The 16,263-nt window shown below is 45.4% G+C and overlaps 1 protein-coding gene across 4 annotated transcripts in view; it reads right to left on the bottom strand.

Moving 5' to 3' along the window:
- Positions 1–16,263, bottom strand: part of LOC135912204 (galactosylceramide sulfotransferase-like) — a 119,069-nt gene that overhangs the window by 60,102 nt on the left and 42,704 nt on the right. For 3 of the 4 annotated variants that reach the window (XM_070538169.1, XM_065444583.1, XM_070538170.1), the window contains exon 3: positions 14,699–14,811. In XM_070538169.1, the coding sequence (XP_070394270.1) occupies positions 14,699–14,811 (113 nt within the window). Of the gene's footprint in view, positions 1–2,500; positions 2,566–14,698; positions 14,812–16,263 lie in introns of those variants that run through there. The other variant, XM_065444591.1, reaches the window with a different exon arrangement.

Genomic DNA, 16,263 nt, shown 5'->3' with positions numbered 1-16,263 from the left:
GCGATACTTTTATGTTGCGATTTTTCAGTGCGTGCAAAGGGGGTTCCAATAAACCACGTCGTCGAAAATTTTGGTGATCTCAACTGCCCCTTAGTTGATAAGCTGGGCGCAGAAGGGTGTATGCCAGCTCAAACAGCTGCAACCTTTTCTCAAATCTCTCAGCGAGCCCTCGCTGTTTGAATGAGAGAGGATTGGGAAAGAGTTCCACAGCTTTACTGCGGTACAGTGTGGGAACAAACTACTTTGTTTTCTGCATATCCTTGTACGCACTGCAGGTGTTCTGTTTCTGCCATCATTGCTGTAAAAGCAAAGCATTCAGCCTTAACGCACTTGGCATAACGCCGGAACATAAAACACCTTATGCCGTCGGACGAGCGCTATCCATGTTGACGCTGTTCTGCTTCATACGGTCGGCTTGGAAACCCGTAAAACTTTGTCCCTCGTGAGTTGGTGTACGTGCTGTTGCAACCCGCTACGCGACAGCTGGGGTTGCACTTCGTCCTTGCTCAGAAAATGCAACAGCTACGCGCGAAACAGTGCACAGAGAGGCGTTCCGAACGCAAGCGGGCCGGTCGTATCCTGCCGGTTCCGTGCTCGCCGCCGCGAGGGGCGCCCTAGTAGGCGCGGGAACTACGTTCGCAACCTGCCTATTAATACATGACCGGGGTAGTTGGAGAAGTATGGGAGAGGCCTTTGCCCTGCAGTGGGCGTAACTAGGCTGATGATGATGATGATGATGATGATGATATTTTCATTATGCTTTCGATGCTCTTTTCCCAGTCTCTAAGCTCTTCGGTACTTCCGAGCGATTGTAGGGTTGGCAAGGTTGTTCTGGTCCCTAAATCATGCAACACTCATTCCCCCTCATAACTATCGTCCTACATCACTGACAAGTATACTATGCAAAATATTGGAGCATATTCTACATTCTCATTCGATTGATTTCCTTGAGTCTAATTTCTTCTTTTCGACTGAACAACACGGTTTCAGGAAAACAGTTTCATGTGAAACGCAACTCAAATGTTTTACTAATGACCTATTTACCCATACTGACGTGGGCTTCGATGTAGGCTGCATGAATTTGGACTTTGCAAAAGCTTTCGACGCTGTTTCACCTGATCTCCTCATTCTTAAACTTAGCATGCATAACATCGACCCTAATGTACTAAACTGGATTAAAAGCTTTCTGTCGCATCGAACCCAGTACGTTTCGGCTAATGAACGTTCATCCTCTCGCACTTCCGTAACATGGGGTGTACCACAGGGATCGATGCTGGGATTTCTGCTTTCCCTGATTTACATAAACGACCATACTAAATGCATTTCCCATTCATCTATCAGGCTTTTCGCCGACGACTGTGTCATTTATCGCAAAATAACTAACCACACTGATTCTGATAAGCTTCAAGACCATCTTAGAAGCATATCCAACTGGTGCGATCAATGGCTCTAGCGACTCAACGTTAATAAATGTACTACAATGGATGTCATCATCATCATCATCATCAACCTTTTTACGCCCGCTGCAGGGCAAAGGCCTCTCCCATACTTCTCCAACAATGCCAGTCATGTACAAATTGTGGCCATGTCGTCCCTGCAAACTTCTTAATCTCATCCTCCCACCTAACTTTCTGCCGCCCCCTGCTACGCTTCCCTTCCCTTGGAATCCAGTCCGTAACCCTTAATGACCATCGGTTATCTTCGCTTCTCATTACATGTCCTGCCCATGGCCAGTTCTTTTTCTTGATTTCAACTAAGATGTCAATAACTCAATAATCATAATCAGTAATCCTTCTTCTTTCCATAGCTCGTTGCGTCATCCTCTATTTGAGTACAACCCTTTTCGTAAGCCTCCAGGTTTCTGCCCCGTAGGCGAGTACTGGTAAGACACAGCTATTATACACTTTTCTCTTGAGGGATAATGGCAACCTGCTGTTCATGATCTGAGAATGCCTGCCAAATGCACCCCAGCCCATTTTTATTCTTCTGATTATTTCCGCCTCATGATCCGGATCCGCCGTCACTACCTTCCCTAAGTAGATCTATTCCCTTACCACTTCCAGAGCCTCGCTACCTATTGTAAATTGCTGTTCTCTTCTGAGACTGTTACAATGGATGTATCGGGCCACATTAACACTGACAACAGGCATGCTTACTTACTTCACGATACATCTCTTGAATCCGTCAACTCATATAAATACCTTGGTGTTCATATTTCACGTAACTTATCATGGCATACGCACATCAAACACGTCACTGATAACGCTAACAGGTTTCTTGGATACTTGCATCAAAATTTCTCTGCTGAGTCTATGCCGAGCAAGCTTACCCTCTACAAAACATTAGTACGACCAAAGCTACAATATGCATACGCAATATGGGATCTGTATCAAATTACACTGATAAACACACTAGAATCCACCCAGCATCACGCAGCACCTTTCATCGTATCTAACTATTCCCGTTACGCCAGCATTGCTTCCATGAAAAACACACTTACTTTACCGGGCCTTTCATTGCGCCGTAAATGTTTTAGACTATGTCTTTTCCACAGGCTGTATCACCACAACCCACTATTAAAAGATCATCTTATTAGTCGCCCTTCATACCTTTCATCCCGTATCGATCACCTGTTCAAAGTTGGTGTTCCATTTCTTAAAACAAGAATATCATGGCTCTTTTATTCCTAAGGCCAGGGCTCACTGAAACGACCTTCCTAGGTCCATCGCTGCCATTTCAGATGTTCATAACTTCAAGACTGTTCCATTTTCTGCAGTTTTGTAATACCAATTATAGTATAATCATCTACTGTGTTTTTTTCATTTACCACTCCTTTCTGTTATGCCTTCGGGCCAGGAAAATAACCGAAATAAATAAATAATTCCGTGCTCTGCGCACGAGCAAGTGCCAATGGGAGAGGTCTATCGCGAAAAGACAGGCTTTCTAACACCTGATCGGCTATAAAATTGACTGTCATGCCATTCGGCCTTTATAACGTGCCGGCCACTATCGAGCGAATGATACACGCCATTCTTCCAGGGCTGAAGTGGAAAACGTGCCTCTCTTATTTAGATGACATTGTGTCTTTATCCACCCACTTTGCGTTGCACCTCAACTGCCACGAGCAAGTCCTTGCAGGACTGCAACTACATTGGACTGCAACTAAATTTGAAGAATTGCCACTTCAGGGCTCGCACGCCGGCGATGTAGTTTCATAAGGCGGTATCCTCCAGGACCCCTCGGAACTCAGCGCCGTATCCGAGTTCCCTACACCAACCACCATGAAGGAGCTTCGCTGCTTCAACGGCCTATGCTCGTATTTCCGAAGCTTCATGCGTAACTTGACCTCTTTCATCGCCCCCTTGACGCAGCTTCTCACGGGGGGTTCTGAAATATCGGCCTGGTCCTCAGCTTGCCATGACGCATTCCAAGAACTGCGACGCGTTCTCACCTCACCTCCAGAAACAAAGCTGAGGCGAACTACTCGGTTACTGAGAAGAAATGTCTCGCCATCATTTGGGCTTTCGGCAAATTTCGCCCTTACGTGTATGGGCGTCCATTTGGCATCGTCACCGACCATCACGCCCTATGCTGGTTATCTTCACTAAAATATCCAACTGGTCGGCTCGCCTGTTAGGCATTGCGCCTACAAGAGTATGTCAACCGCGTTGTTTATCGCTCAGGCAGAAAGCATTCAGGCGCAGACGCTCTATCCCGGTCTCCCTTGCCTCCTCGTCCTGTCCTCTCGTCTATTTCCATCTGTGGTGCCTTCGCCCTCAAAATTTCAGACATGCCATCAGAGCAGCGCAAGGAGCCGTGGCTATCTTCGCTTATTGACTTCTTGTCTTGTCTAGCCATACACCAGCGCTGAGCTCTCAGACGCTCCGTCGCCAAGGCGCGCACTTCATCATTCCGCATAACCTGCTGTACCCCCCGCAACTACAATTCGAGCGGCCACAAGTGGTTGCTTCGTATACCCCCACAAATTCGCTCCGAGATCTGCGCCACGTTGCACGACGACCCACAATGCGGCCACTCTGGTGTGTTGAAGACATGCTCGCCTCCAGCTTCGATACCACTGGCGCAGTACATACCGTTTCGTTCGCCAGTAGGTACAGTAATGCCACATATGCAAACGACTCCAAACGCCCCCCCCCCCCCCCCCCAACATGCCGCCGGCCCCTTGCAACCTTTACGATGTCCCGCGTGAGCGTACGACCGCGTCGGCATTGACCTATACAGTGCACTTGCCAACATTCGAAGCGCCAACCGCTGGGTTATTCTTGATTTCGACCGCCTCATGTGATCCGCTGAAACGTCAGCCCTAGCATCTCCCACAGCAAAAAACGTCGCTAGTTTTATCCTTCAAAACCTGATTTCAAGCCATGCTGCACCTCGAGAATAGCGGAGCGACCACGTTCGTGTTTTCCTCTTCGACGTCATTTCAGCATTGCTAATGGAGTGCAGCATCATTCACCGCGCTACCACGGCATATCATCCTCAAACTAATGGGATGACCGAGCGTTTTCACCGCACCCTTGGCGACATGTTGGCCATGTATATTTCATCTCACCACTCGAATTGGGATCGCATTCTGCCTCCCTTTCGTCACCTACGCATACAATACTACCACGCAAACCACCACTGGGTTCTCCCTCTTTTTTTTTCTCCTTTACAGACACGAACCTTCGTGCACTATGGACCCGATTCTACCTTACCAACAAGATTCTTCTTATTCGACGGCTGTTTCTAGAGCGACTGCACACGCCGAAGAAGGTCGCCAGCTCGCTCGTCCGCTCACACCCCACGACCAGTGGCGCCAAAAGCGTCGCCACGATTCATCCACTACGGCTACGTGATTTGCCCCTGGCTCGCTGGTCTGGTTGTGGGTGCCCTCTACTACTCCAGGCCTTTGCTCCAGGCGGCTCTCCAAGTACGACGGTCCTTATCGGGTACGGAAACAAACATCTGCTCTAAACTACCTCATCGAGCCAATGTGAGCGTCTTGCAACTAGCGTCGTCGTGGCCAGGAAATTGTGCACGTATCCTGGCTAAAGCGGCGTCATGACCCCCCTGTGTTCTCTTGTCCTTAGGTCGCCAGCAGGCTACTCTTTCGGTTGGGAGTGATGGTACTGAAGGCTTTGGGCAGTGGGAATGTTGCCGGCGAAAACGAAGACGACGACGAGGAGCGTGTGCTTGCCCGCTTCACTAGCACCGACTTCCTCCCGCCTAGCGCTGCAGAGCGAGAACTAGAGCTGCTAGTCGACCAACCCAGTTGTAATATATATATATATATATATATATATATATATATATATATATATATATATATATATATATCTTATTATATGTATATGTTATTATATATGTATATATATATATATATACATATATATATATACATGGCGCTAATCAGTGCCCTATAAGTACTCTAGGGGGCCAATATCATCTGAAAAGAAGAAACCAGGAAATTGGGCATTTGATTACGCCATCCGCCGAAGCGAACTGAACAGGCAAGTTTAAAGTTGCACGCAGTGGCGTAGCCAGAAATTTCGTTCGGGGGGGGCTCACTTTGCAGCTCGGCCTGACATTATATATATATATATATATATATATATATATATATATATATATATATATATATATATATATATATATATATATATATATATATATATATATAATCTGTCATTCAACAACCTTGTTTACATTTTTGTACATATGCAACGACCAGGGGAAAATCTCAATGACGTTTTCCTTTGTTAGAATGTATTGCGCAGGAGCAGCTGTCACCGGTAGTACATTGCGAGTACTTGCTCCGAAATTACAGTCGCAACAGAGAGCACATATAAAAAGCAGGAGTTCTGCAACATATACGAGGGCGAGTCAAACGAAAGTGAGCCAATGCCAATATATGACAAACGGGGTACTTTAAATAAAAGTAGTCAGCATGAGTATTTAGACACTTGTCCTACTAACGAGTCGCGTAATTCCCGTCTCATAAAACTCCTTGGGTTGCTGCCTCAAAAATCTGTAAATGACTACACGTCATTTTCCGACACGAATCTGGTTTCCTTGAGCAGTTTCTTCAAATTTCACCAAATGTGGAAGACGCAAGGCAACAGGTCTGGGCTGCATGAGGGATGTTGCAGCGTTTCCCACTTGAACTTTGCCAGTTTTGTATTAACCACATCAGCGACGCGGGAACGGGCAATGTCGTGAAGCAAGATGTCCCCAATGCTCAATTTTCCACGTCGTTTGTTCTTAATTGCGACACGCAGCCGATCCGATCTTTCACAATATCTGAAACGATTTAGAGTCTCTCCAGGTTTAGAAAATTCAATCAATAGTGGCCCCTAACGATCTAAAAAGAAGTCAACGCTTTTCAGGCATAACTGACGGCCTTTGTTTTCCTTGGGAGTGGTAGATTCAAATGTTTCCACTGTAAGATTTGCCGTAGTGTTTCAGGCTAGTAGTAGGGGCACCATGAGTCATCCCCTTCACAATTGCAGACAAAAAGTCGTCACCCTCATCTGGGGTTCTTTGACGTGCACATAAATCTAAGTACACGGGTGTTTGTCGAATTTCGCCTCCATCGAAATGCAGCCGCCGTGACCGGGATTCAATCGCGCGACCTCGTGCTCAGCAGCCATAGCCAACACCATAGCCACTGAGCAACCACGGCCTTTTTAATTGTATTGGGGGTGATTTCACGGTGACTTTGGCCCGGCCATGGATCGTCTTTGTAACTTTCATGTGCTTCTTTGAACAGTTTGCTACAACGCTTGTTAGGCGCCAATGAAACGCAATGTTCAACGCATATGGCAGCCATACGGCGAATAATTTCTTTTGGGGAAACATCTTCATTTGTCAAAAACCTCACGACACCAAGCTGTTCAACTTTTGAAGTGTCCATTATGTCACGCAACCATGTTCAACCCCATGATGAGAGCTATAAATAACATTTAACCTCACCTCTGCACGTCACTTGCAAATGAGATGCGTATGTGCTACGCGCATGCCTCGAAAATAATGAACCGAACCATTATTGCGCGGGGCGGGTTTTCTCACTTTCATTTGACTCGCCTTCGTACATTAGAAATGCGAAGATACAATGGAATATACAAATGTGAAGATACAGCTTGATACAGGGCAAAAAATTGTCACTGGAAACAATGTTCACTGCGCATATGCACAAAACCTCGCAACAAGATATTTAAATATACGAATGTCACCAATAAATCTACGTACCTAAGAAAAAGTCACTATATATAATGCGTCAAACAAGGCAAATAAATAGGTTGCGCAACCACAGATTCACAGATCACAGCACCTCCCCCCCCCCCCCTTCGCTCCACTCAAAAATGTATCGCGTGCGACGGAAGGCGGCGCGCTTCCTCCCCGCTTTTCTCTCTTGCGCACCCCAGACGCAGCCACCATCGTCGGCTCACCCCCTCCCCTTCCCCCCCGCACGTTTTCACTCGCACATAGAGCATGCGGCGCGCTGTCACGATGTTACCACCCTTGGCCTTTATTTATACGGAACATGAGGGCAACGGCAGGAATGCGCCTCGAGTCTTCATAGAGCTGCCATCGCAATAATAAAGTAGTATCCGGCAACTGAAGCGTCCCGTCGCCCATTACTTTCCGCAAAAGAAGTAACAAAATCGAACTTTCCCCATGCGAAAATTCGCTGCGCCGCAACAATGTCTTCTTTTTTTGTGTGTGTGGGCGGGGGGCGGCGAAATAGAATAACGCAAAGGAAAGCATGTTGGCTACAATGGAATGCCTACTTTGGGCACCTAGTGTGGCTACCGAAGGAATATCGAAGAAAATGTGTGACGCTTGGTCCACAGAAAACCATACGCGTACTGCTCGGTATCCTACAACGGCGAGACAAAATTTTCCGGAGAGGTTGCGCTCAAGCGAACGCGTTGCAATCCATCGAGTCCCCGCAGTGCTGGCGGCGAGCGACTATGCATTGTTTCTTTTTCTCGTCTGCTAGCCAGAAAGCGTCCAAAACTCTGCCAGGCGAAAATGCAGTCGGCCAGAGAAAAACAAATGCGCACCCAAGTGCGCCGCGCGGTTATCGATGCAGCACAAGAAAAACGCATGCGCTCCGGCTGAATCCGCAGCCCGGGGGTTGCAAGAACAAAAAAAAAAATTAGAAAGAAATGACAAAGCGGCTCAATATATCCTCGCGAATAAAAGTCTAGGTAGCAAAATAAATAAGAACTTAGTTACAATGGTGGCTTTAGTGTCTTGACATGGATGCTTTGGCGCAGGTGAAAAAAATGTATATATTCTTTTCTGTGACCTGACGGCACAAATGAACCACCACAACGCTTTGTCTCATCGGACATCGCTGCGTGCTTTGTCAACTTGTCTGATAGTACGTTGATTTGGCTTGTCTCGTTGTATAGCCCGATGTACGACTTTAGAAAAGTCGATGCACCTTTGGCGTCAAATGTTTACAACAGCATTAAACCCAAAAAGTTCCGGAATTGAAAATCTAAAGCACGACTTTGAAAATGTCAATGGACCTTTCGCATCAAAATGTTATGAGAACTTTATACCCACAACGTTTCAGAATCGAAATCCAAGCGCTCCGTAGATTCCGCGGCCTCCGCGAGATGCCGAGACGAGCCCGCTCGCCTTCAAAACGCCCTTGAAATTTTGTGCCCGGTGGGGCTCCTTGCGTAACGATATGTGACTCCTGATGCATGGACGTTGCCCAGAAATCCAGCCCGATTTAGCAATGTTCGCGCTCAAATGTCTTTTAGAGCGTGAATTAAGGACATTCTAGGCAAAATCGAGCATGATTTCTGGCGCCGGGAGTTGTTTTGGTCGGCGGCACATGACAGCACGAAAAAATTTCGGGGGGGGGCTGAAGCCCCATAAGCCCCCCCCCCCTGGCTACGCCCCTGGTTGCACGTGCACTGCAGTTATGATTAAGTGGGGAGGTTTTACCACCTTGGGTACCACCTTGGTAGCATTTGAAATACTATGATAGGTAGTGGCTGTTTTGGAGGCGTGCGGCATGGTAGGCTACTGCCCGGTGCTGCGATGCCTGACGTATGCGCCAGAGCCTGGTGTGAGCCTTATTCACACGTAGCCGCACGACAAGAAGCTGCGTGAGGCTTGGCTCTCGAAACTTAGAACCAGCAAGCAGCCATCGGCTATTACACGGGTATACAGCAATCAGAGACGCGAGGATGATTTCGCCTATGGCGTCGGGACTGCGATGTTCGGTGAGTAGCAGAAAACGTGCACTGAGACGCTCGCCCGCGCCCGCTGCCCGGCTAATGTCATGGCGCTTTATTTTGCCTATGAACTGGTTGATGCAAAATTCTATCATTTTCAATGGAACTGAAAACGAGTGGTAAGAAGAACATTAAAACGACAATTCACATGGTCATATTTGTGTTGTGAATTAACGTACTGGATTACGAAAAAGAAGCAGGGAGAAATCACACGCTGAGAAGACCGATAAACATGGAGTGCGAGGCAACTTGAGAAATAATATTGAAATGTCCAAGAATTCGGGGAAAAAACGATTGAATCGTGACGACACGATTTCAAAGTCGCCGCAAGGGCCGAAATCTCTATGGTATGGTATGGTATGTAGAACTTTATTGGGTCCTGAAGATCAACCGTACGTTGACGCGGATCGCTCCCGTTTCTCTATAAGGAAATTATTTTTAACACGCTCTGATAGCGTTCACCCGACAATGGTTGCCTGTGTACTGAAAATGCTCATAATCTGTGCCCTAAAGCTCACGGCACGGTGCGAGAACGCGCTTGCAGCGAAAGCAAAACATTGTGCGCTGACATGCATGAAGACGCGCAGTCGGTCGCTGCGAACCCGTGCGATTGCTGATTTGACGCTTCACTCCATTATGCTCCATTCGGTTATAGAGGCAGCCCATTATAGAGACATATCTCATACAGTTTGCTCTCAGCGTTTGCCTACCTTTGACGCTAGAAGCAGGTTCGAGAGATTCCATCGCAGTGACCGCGTGCTGTGGCGTTTACTGTACATATTCAGTAAAGAGAGCATCTGTAAACAATTCTGCGCTTCCAGTTTGCCCAAGGTTATTAATTTGAAAGTAAAAAACTTCCCGCGTTTTGAGAGTGCTTACAGAAATCCCCATATGGTGTTTTTATTGAGTGCTGTAAGCCAAACCTTGGAGGAGCGCACCGCGTTATCCCTCTTACTACGCAAGGGAGGCGCTGCCGACAAATGGTGACTCCGTAAGCCCTCACCCGCAATATTCAGGACCTTTGCCTCGCTAGAAAAAGTGCTGCACTGGCAGCCCGCGTGTGAGTGATAGACCATTACGACATTGGAAGTGTTGGCAACTGTTGTGTCGCCGGTGTCTCCGCAAACAATGCATTCCTTAATGAACAAGATATGATAACACGGTTGTGCACGTTATGGCCACATTCCTCCCTAGTAGTCTTAGCAGGAATATGTCTGCATTGGGCGATAGAGACTTAAAAATGCTTGCACCCTTTGTCGGTTATCTTGTCAGACAATAATAACGGTCATACGCCTTTTTGTTTGGAAAAGTGATATTACAATTCTGTAAGCTACATCTAATAGCACATCTGAAGCGGACACGTTTGCTGTAATATGTATGGATCCTAAATGTACCAATAATACGTGAGTGGGTCTTTTGTTAAATCAATGTGAACAACGTAACAATTTCCTGTAACATATAAATCAATGTTTATCAAAAGTGAAAAAAAAATGCGTGAGTTGGTATGGAAACATGCCTAAATTCAGAGCGCGAACCTTCTCTTGTACCTGAGCTTTGGTCTCAGTAGTTCGTCCTCTTAATTTAGACGTATCAGTTAATATATAATGTTTCTCCGCTTCACGTGCTCTAACGGATGCAGTTTATAGAGATATGATATCTGTTTCTGGGTGCAAAGCTAGGCATTTGTCAACTTCTTCCATGTATTTTATTTACATTACGAATTTTGTAAATTTCTCTTAAGGAAGTCAGGCGGCCAATCAAAATTGCGTGTTCAACTTTCAGTAGCATCTAACTTTTCTCTGAAATGCAACAGACTGTTAACATCGGCCAAATGTTTCTCTCAGGAGAGCAGTTCTTCGTTGTAGATGTACTTGAATTGGCAGCATCGGAGTGGGGCCTGAACTAAAGTTTCCTCTTAAGAGCCAGTGTGCTAACCAGCTGATTACGACCCGATTCGTTATTGAACCTTTTCTCTGTGATTCCGGGTGCACCGCCATGTTTGATCACGTGGTGACGTGTCCATTGCTTGCGTAAACTGGCTCCGTTGCCTCCGCGTTTGCAATGGGTTTGGATGACGATGGTGCCGCTTAGCGAACCTCTCTTTCCGGAGATACGGTAGCCAGTGAATGGGTGACACGAAGCCAGTGACAGTGACACGAAGCTTTGGCCACAGCTTCAGACAGCATGCAAAAGCGCTTTGGAAGCTTGTTACGCCGTGTTCCCAAGAGCACGAGCAGCGTATATATTGCGTGTTTTAAAGCGAGGCTAAACATTCATTCCAAGCTATCCAAACACTCCGGTCATGAATTTATACAAGATTGGTGTGTTTCGCTGTCCATTATTTACTTAGCAAACATTTTCAAGCAGCGGCTTGTCACATTTCTGACTCAGTAAGTTTCCTTGGTGCGGTCACTATCCAATTATTTATGCCTAATCGTTCGCGGGTTTGCTCAGTTTCGATATATTTGCTCTTGGTGCCCGCAGAGCTTGAAACGTAGCCGTTTTGTGCACTGTAATACTCTGTAGCAAAGGTGTATTATCGCTAGCAACTCGCTTACTCTGGTGGACCAAATGTGCTTCTGATGCACGTTCATAATCAGCCATACATCTCCGTATACTGTTCTGCAGAGATAACAAGTTGGTCCTCACGAAAACAAACATATCTCATGTTAACTGAGAAGCCTAAACACCTTTTGTCTGTACAAGACTGAATAAATCCCAGCAGTTTGCTCAGAACGTTTCTCGATGTGAGGATCATCTATTGTCCGCCAGTTAAGGTGGTCTTGTGAGAATGCAATAAAAGTTTGCCACGTTTTACATTCCGGAAGAAGCACTGAAAATACATGTCCTGCATCTGCGCTTTTACGCTGAAAAGCACGCTAGGAAAATATTGCCTAAAATTAGTAATACCTTTTCCTGCACTTCCAAGCTTTTTTTCTTCATTCCTGGCTTTTGAAATGCAGACAGGGGAGGAGGTTTGACTTCCACGTGTAAACCATTACCCCTCTTCATGAGCTGCATGTTGGCAATGAGACGAATTTAGGACGTAGTGTTCGCTAATTTTACAAAACGCACTTCTTGATATGCGCCTCCTGTAGCATATATTTTTCTTGTTTCTCTGTGGCTACTATTTTATTCACTACAGCATCCAACTTGCTTCTTCAAAAAAGACATGACAGAATTCCCCACTGATTGTGCAGCACCTCTCGATAATCTCATAGCATTGGCCACCACTCAAATGCATCAAAATAAATTTCTCACCAGTTTTCTCATCTTCAGAGGCAATAACCATACAGGCAAACTCTGGTAGATATCTTGAAACGACACTCTTTGAAGCGACACTTTATTGAGCGGTTGACACACACAACCATAAAGTTTATATAATTTTTCATGAAGTTAGAGATAAATATAAAAAGTATAGTTGGTGATGAGATAGACACCGGATGGAGAGCTCCATATTATATTTGACCAACGTTGATGCGGTCACTTGCACATGACATCGACGCGCGATCGTTGTTTAAGTCAAACGATACAGACGCATGCGCCTGGTAGCGAACCAAAGACATCACGCTCTCAACCTGAATTCAGTGCAGGCTGTGCAAACAGGCATGATTATGTATAAACGTGGTGCATATTTTTACATTTAGCGTTCTGAGTGCTTACTATGCGTAAGTTTTGATCTACTTCACACTAAGGCAAGGTTCAAGCTGAAAATGAGTCGGTGCCTATACGACCTCGACATGGTAATGAGGACGACGACGTCATTGCTTGATATGGCAAGCCGTACAGAAGGAATGGCACAGCAAACCCAATTCATAGCTATGAGCTTCTATTGCATTGATCCCTCTCACATATTGTCTGTGCGCCAGCCTGAAACCAACGTGTGGGCTTCCGCATCTGCGCTTTCGTTGCTCTTCAGTGCCCACATTGGTAGTTGGTCTCTTATATAGCATTTTTGTTTTATTACTCGTGCTTGTGGGTGTCGCATGCTGAAGGTAATTCACGTCACAATCCATGACATTTTCTTGTTTAATTAGAGTGTATGCTCCTATTGCTGTTTACACATCTCAGCATTGAAATTTAGATTGTTTTCAAGAGTTTGTTTTGCAGCTTTTGGGCAGTTTCTTAGTAGAAGTGTCAGTATGTGTAGGTTTATCATGTCGTCTCCTGTGGGCCGCAACACGCTCGATAAATTACACAAGGCCTTTCACTGTTTACCAGGAAATAATTCATTGAGTGTCGTCTTGCTTCAGCAAGGCTTCTTATGCCGTTATTTTTATTATAAGACACATGTTTGTGTATATTGGTCGGGCTACTGCCAACTAACAAGTTATTTCTCTATAGATAGAGAAGCGTGAAGTATAATCAGATATGGTTTAATAATGTATACCTAGAGCTTGTAAATACAAAATACAAAAAAGGCAGAAAGGTCCCATTTCATCAATTGGGAAGTACTTAAGAAACTTACTCTCATAATGCGTTGGCAAGTTACGCAATGTTTTCGCGGAGCCCTTTTCGGATCCAGTAATACAATACAGCACATTTGAGTGTGTATTATTTGTGCTTTGTTAAAATCACCCAGGCGCTAAGTAGAACCTTGCATTTAAATGCTCTCAGTATGTCGATGCCACATGGCGCAGCACTGGTAGGACTGGTAAATTCATAAATCACGTCTCTTACCGTTAAATTCATGGAACATTTCTAGATTGCTTGAACAACAGCAGGGCATACGTTTGAATTATAGCTTCACTATTGTATACCGCTAAAGCTAAAGCATCTCTGCTCGGTTTGTTAACCTCCGCATCATTAGGGGAGCGTGTTGGGTGTGTTGGCTTAGCTGCTAAATTTGTAGTTGAAGGTATACGTGCTAGGGATAATGAATCTTGCATTTAATTGTTTCCAGAATGTTGCTGCCACATGGTGCAGCCCTGATACGCCTGGTACTTCCATAAATCACCTCTCTTAACATTGAAATTATGGAACATTCCTACATTGCTACACAACAGCAGGGCAGCCGTTTAAATTATGGCTACGTTATTGTGTACTGCTAAAACTAAAGCATGTCTGTAATGCTTGGTAAATTCCACTTTACGACCTGAACCCTTGTGGTGTATTGGCTTAGAAGCTAAACTTGTGTTTTACAATACATGTTATATACTCATAAAAACTGTTCCAACGTATTGCGTGCTCTCTTAAGGTGAGTCGGAACTTCTTAATGGATTGCTTAGTTCATATATTAGCTCAACAAATAAAACAAATTACAGTTTTGGTGCGTATGCATTCTGGTGCGTGGAGAGAAACCATTTAATTTGATATACGCCATTGCAACCTGCTTACATCATGCCTATGCACAAAGACAAAGCGCGCAATGCGTATTCAATAATGAATGACGCAGGAAAATTATAGTTGACAAGCGCGCTCCAATTGGTGCTCACCTTAGACCAGTTTTCAAGCTTGGCTCCACCACAAATCCCAGCAGCAGAAGTATCGAAGCGGTGAGCAGTGCCAGACGTCGGCGATGCAGCGGAGCTGCCAGCCGGAAAAGGGTCTGCGTAAATATCCGCAGCATATTAGTGCACAGTTGTGTGGTTCGAAACTTGCGAAACCGGAAGATCAATGAAAGCGTCATGTTTATTCGTGTAAGCTTTCCAGAATGGTAGCTTCGGCTGGAGGTCCGGAAAGCTCTGAACATTTCTAAGCACAATGAATGTAGACTATAGATAAATTTACTACGAAGTCTCCAACATTGGCGACTGCCTGGTGTGTCGCTCATTACAATGCGCTTTTTCGAATTCTCGTCAGTATTGAAGGCTGCCTGTTTTGACGACAAAGAACGCAGCTTTGCCCAGACATTGCACCCCTCTTGGATCCTGCCTCTTTGAGTCGGTGACCCCTCGTGTTGAGAAAAAACGAACTAAACAAATATTGAGGTGACATTTCAACGCATGGCGCGGGCGAAGCCAAGGAAAACGACTGGCTCACTGTAAGTTCAAAATAAAGCCGAGCTGGGCTATCGCACGAGCAATGTTTCCGCCAAGTTCTCAGACGAGGTTCTCGGTCGCCATGTTATTTGGACAGCAAAAAAAAGGAAAAGCAAGAAAAGCAGCCTGCACAGCTTCAAACTGTGACGCTGTATTCGCGAATGTGTCTTCGTTGGTGGCTTATTAGACCGAGACTCAAGGTGGATGTTGGTTACTTAGCTGCCTATTTATTCGTTTACGAAATGTATGTGAGTACGGGCATTCCTTATTACCTTAAGGAGAGAACCATTCAATAGAATCAATTCGGACGCGCAGGTCACATTGTGGCATCGCTTCAGTGCCTTCATGATAGAGCAGTCGCTTCCTGTCCTAAGTGGATGTATTTAGCGCTATATTGTAGTTTGTCAAGATATCGCCACGGCATTTCAGCATGGCTGGGCCCGCTCTCACAAAATTATGTGTAGTGCTGTAGCGGTAGGCCATATACACTCGGAGCTACATTATCTCAAAGATAACTGTCACAAGCATTACGCGCGTGAAAGGTGGTCCATGAATAAATGCCCCCTCTAGTAAAAGAAATACTTTGCACTTGAATCTGCGAAGGGACAGATACTTCCCATACATCTTACGAGAGTCTAAACTCAACCTCATTGGCACAGGTTCTTATGAAAAGGACGCAGAAAAGGGGGTATCGAAGGGAGGAAATACTGAGCGCTTATTATCACATATCTTCCTCGACAGCAATATATGCGCCTGCATAAACGAAATAAAAGAACCACCAAAAAAAAACTTCTTAGCGCGAACTGACACCACTGCCCTGAAACTGTCGCAAAACAAAGAAGCAGCCGGTCCGCCTAAAATACAAGTTCTATTTATTCAAGTCAATGGAATATTATTTGGTAGATCGCAGCTATAAGCAGCAGCATTGAAAGAGTTGATTATTTTACCAAGATATCTTTGGGCTACATGCGTAGGAATAAACATTGACTTACAAGCCGTACAATACTGGCAGAGTAGTA

The sequence above is a fragment of the Dermacentor albipictus genome, chromosome 1 (genome assembly GCF_038994185.2).
Source record: "Dermacentor albipictus isolate Rhodes 1998 colony chromosome 1, USDA_Dalb.pri_finalv2, whole genome shotgun sequence".
Taxonomy (NCBI): Eukaryota; Metazoa; Arthropoda; class Arachnida; order Ixodida; family Ixodidae; genus Dermacentor; species Dermacentor albipictus.
Note: the sequence above shows the minus strand (reverse complement) of the source record. Positions and strands in the feature narration are given on the sequence as shown.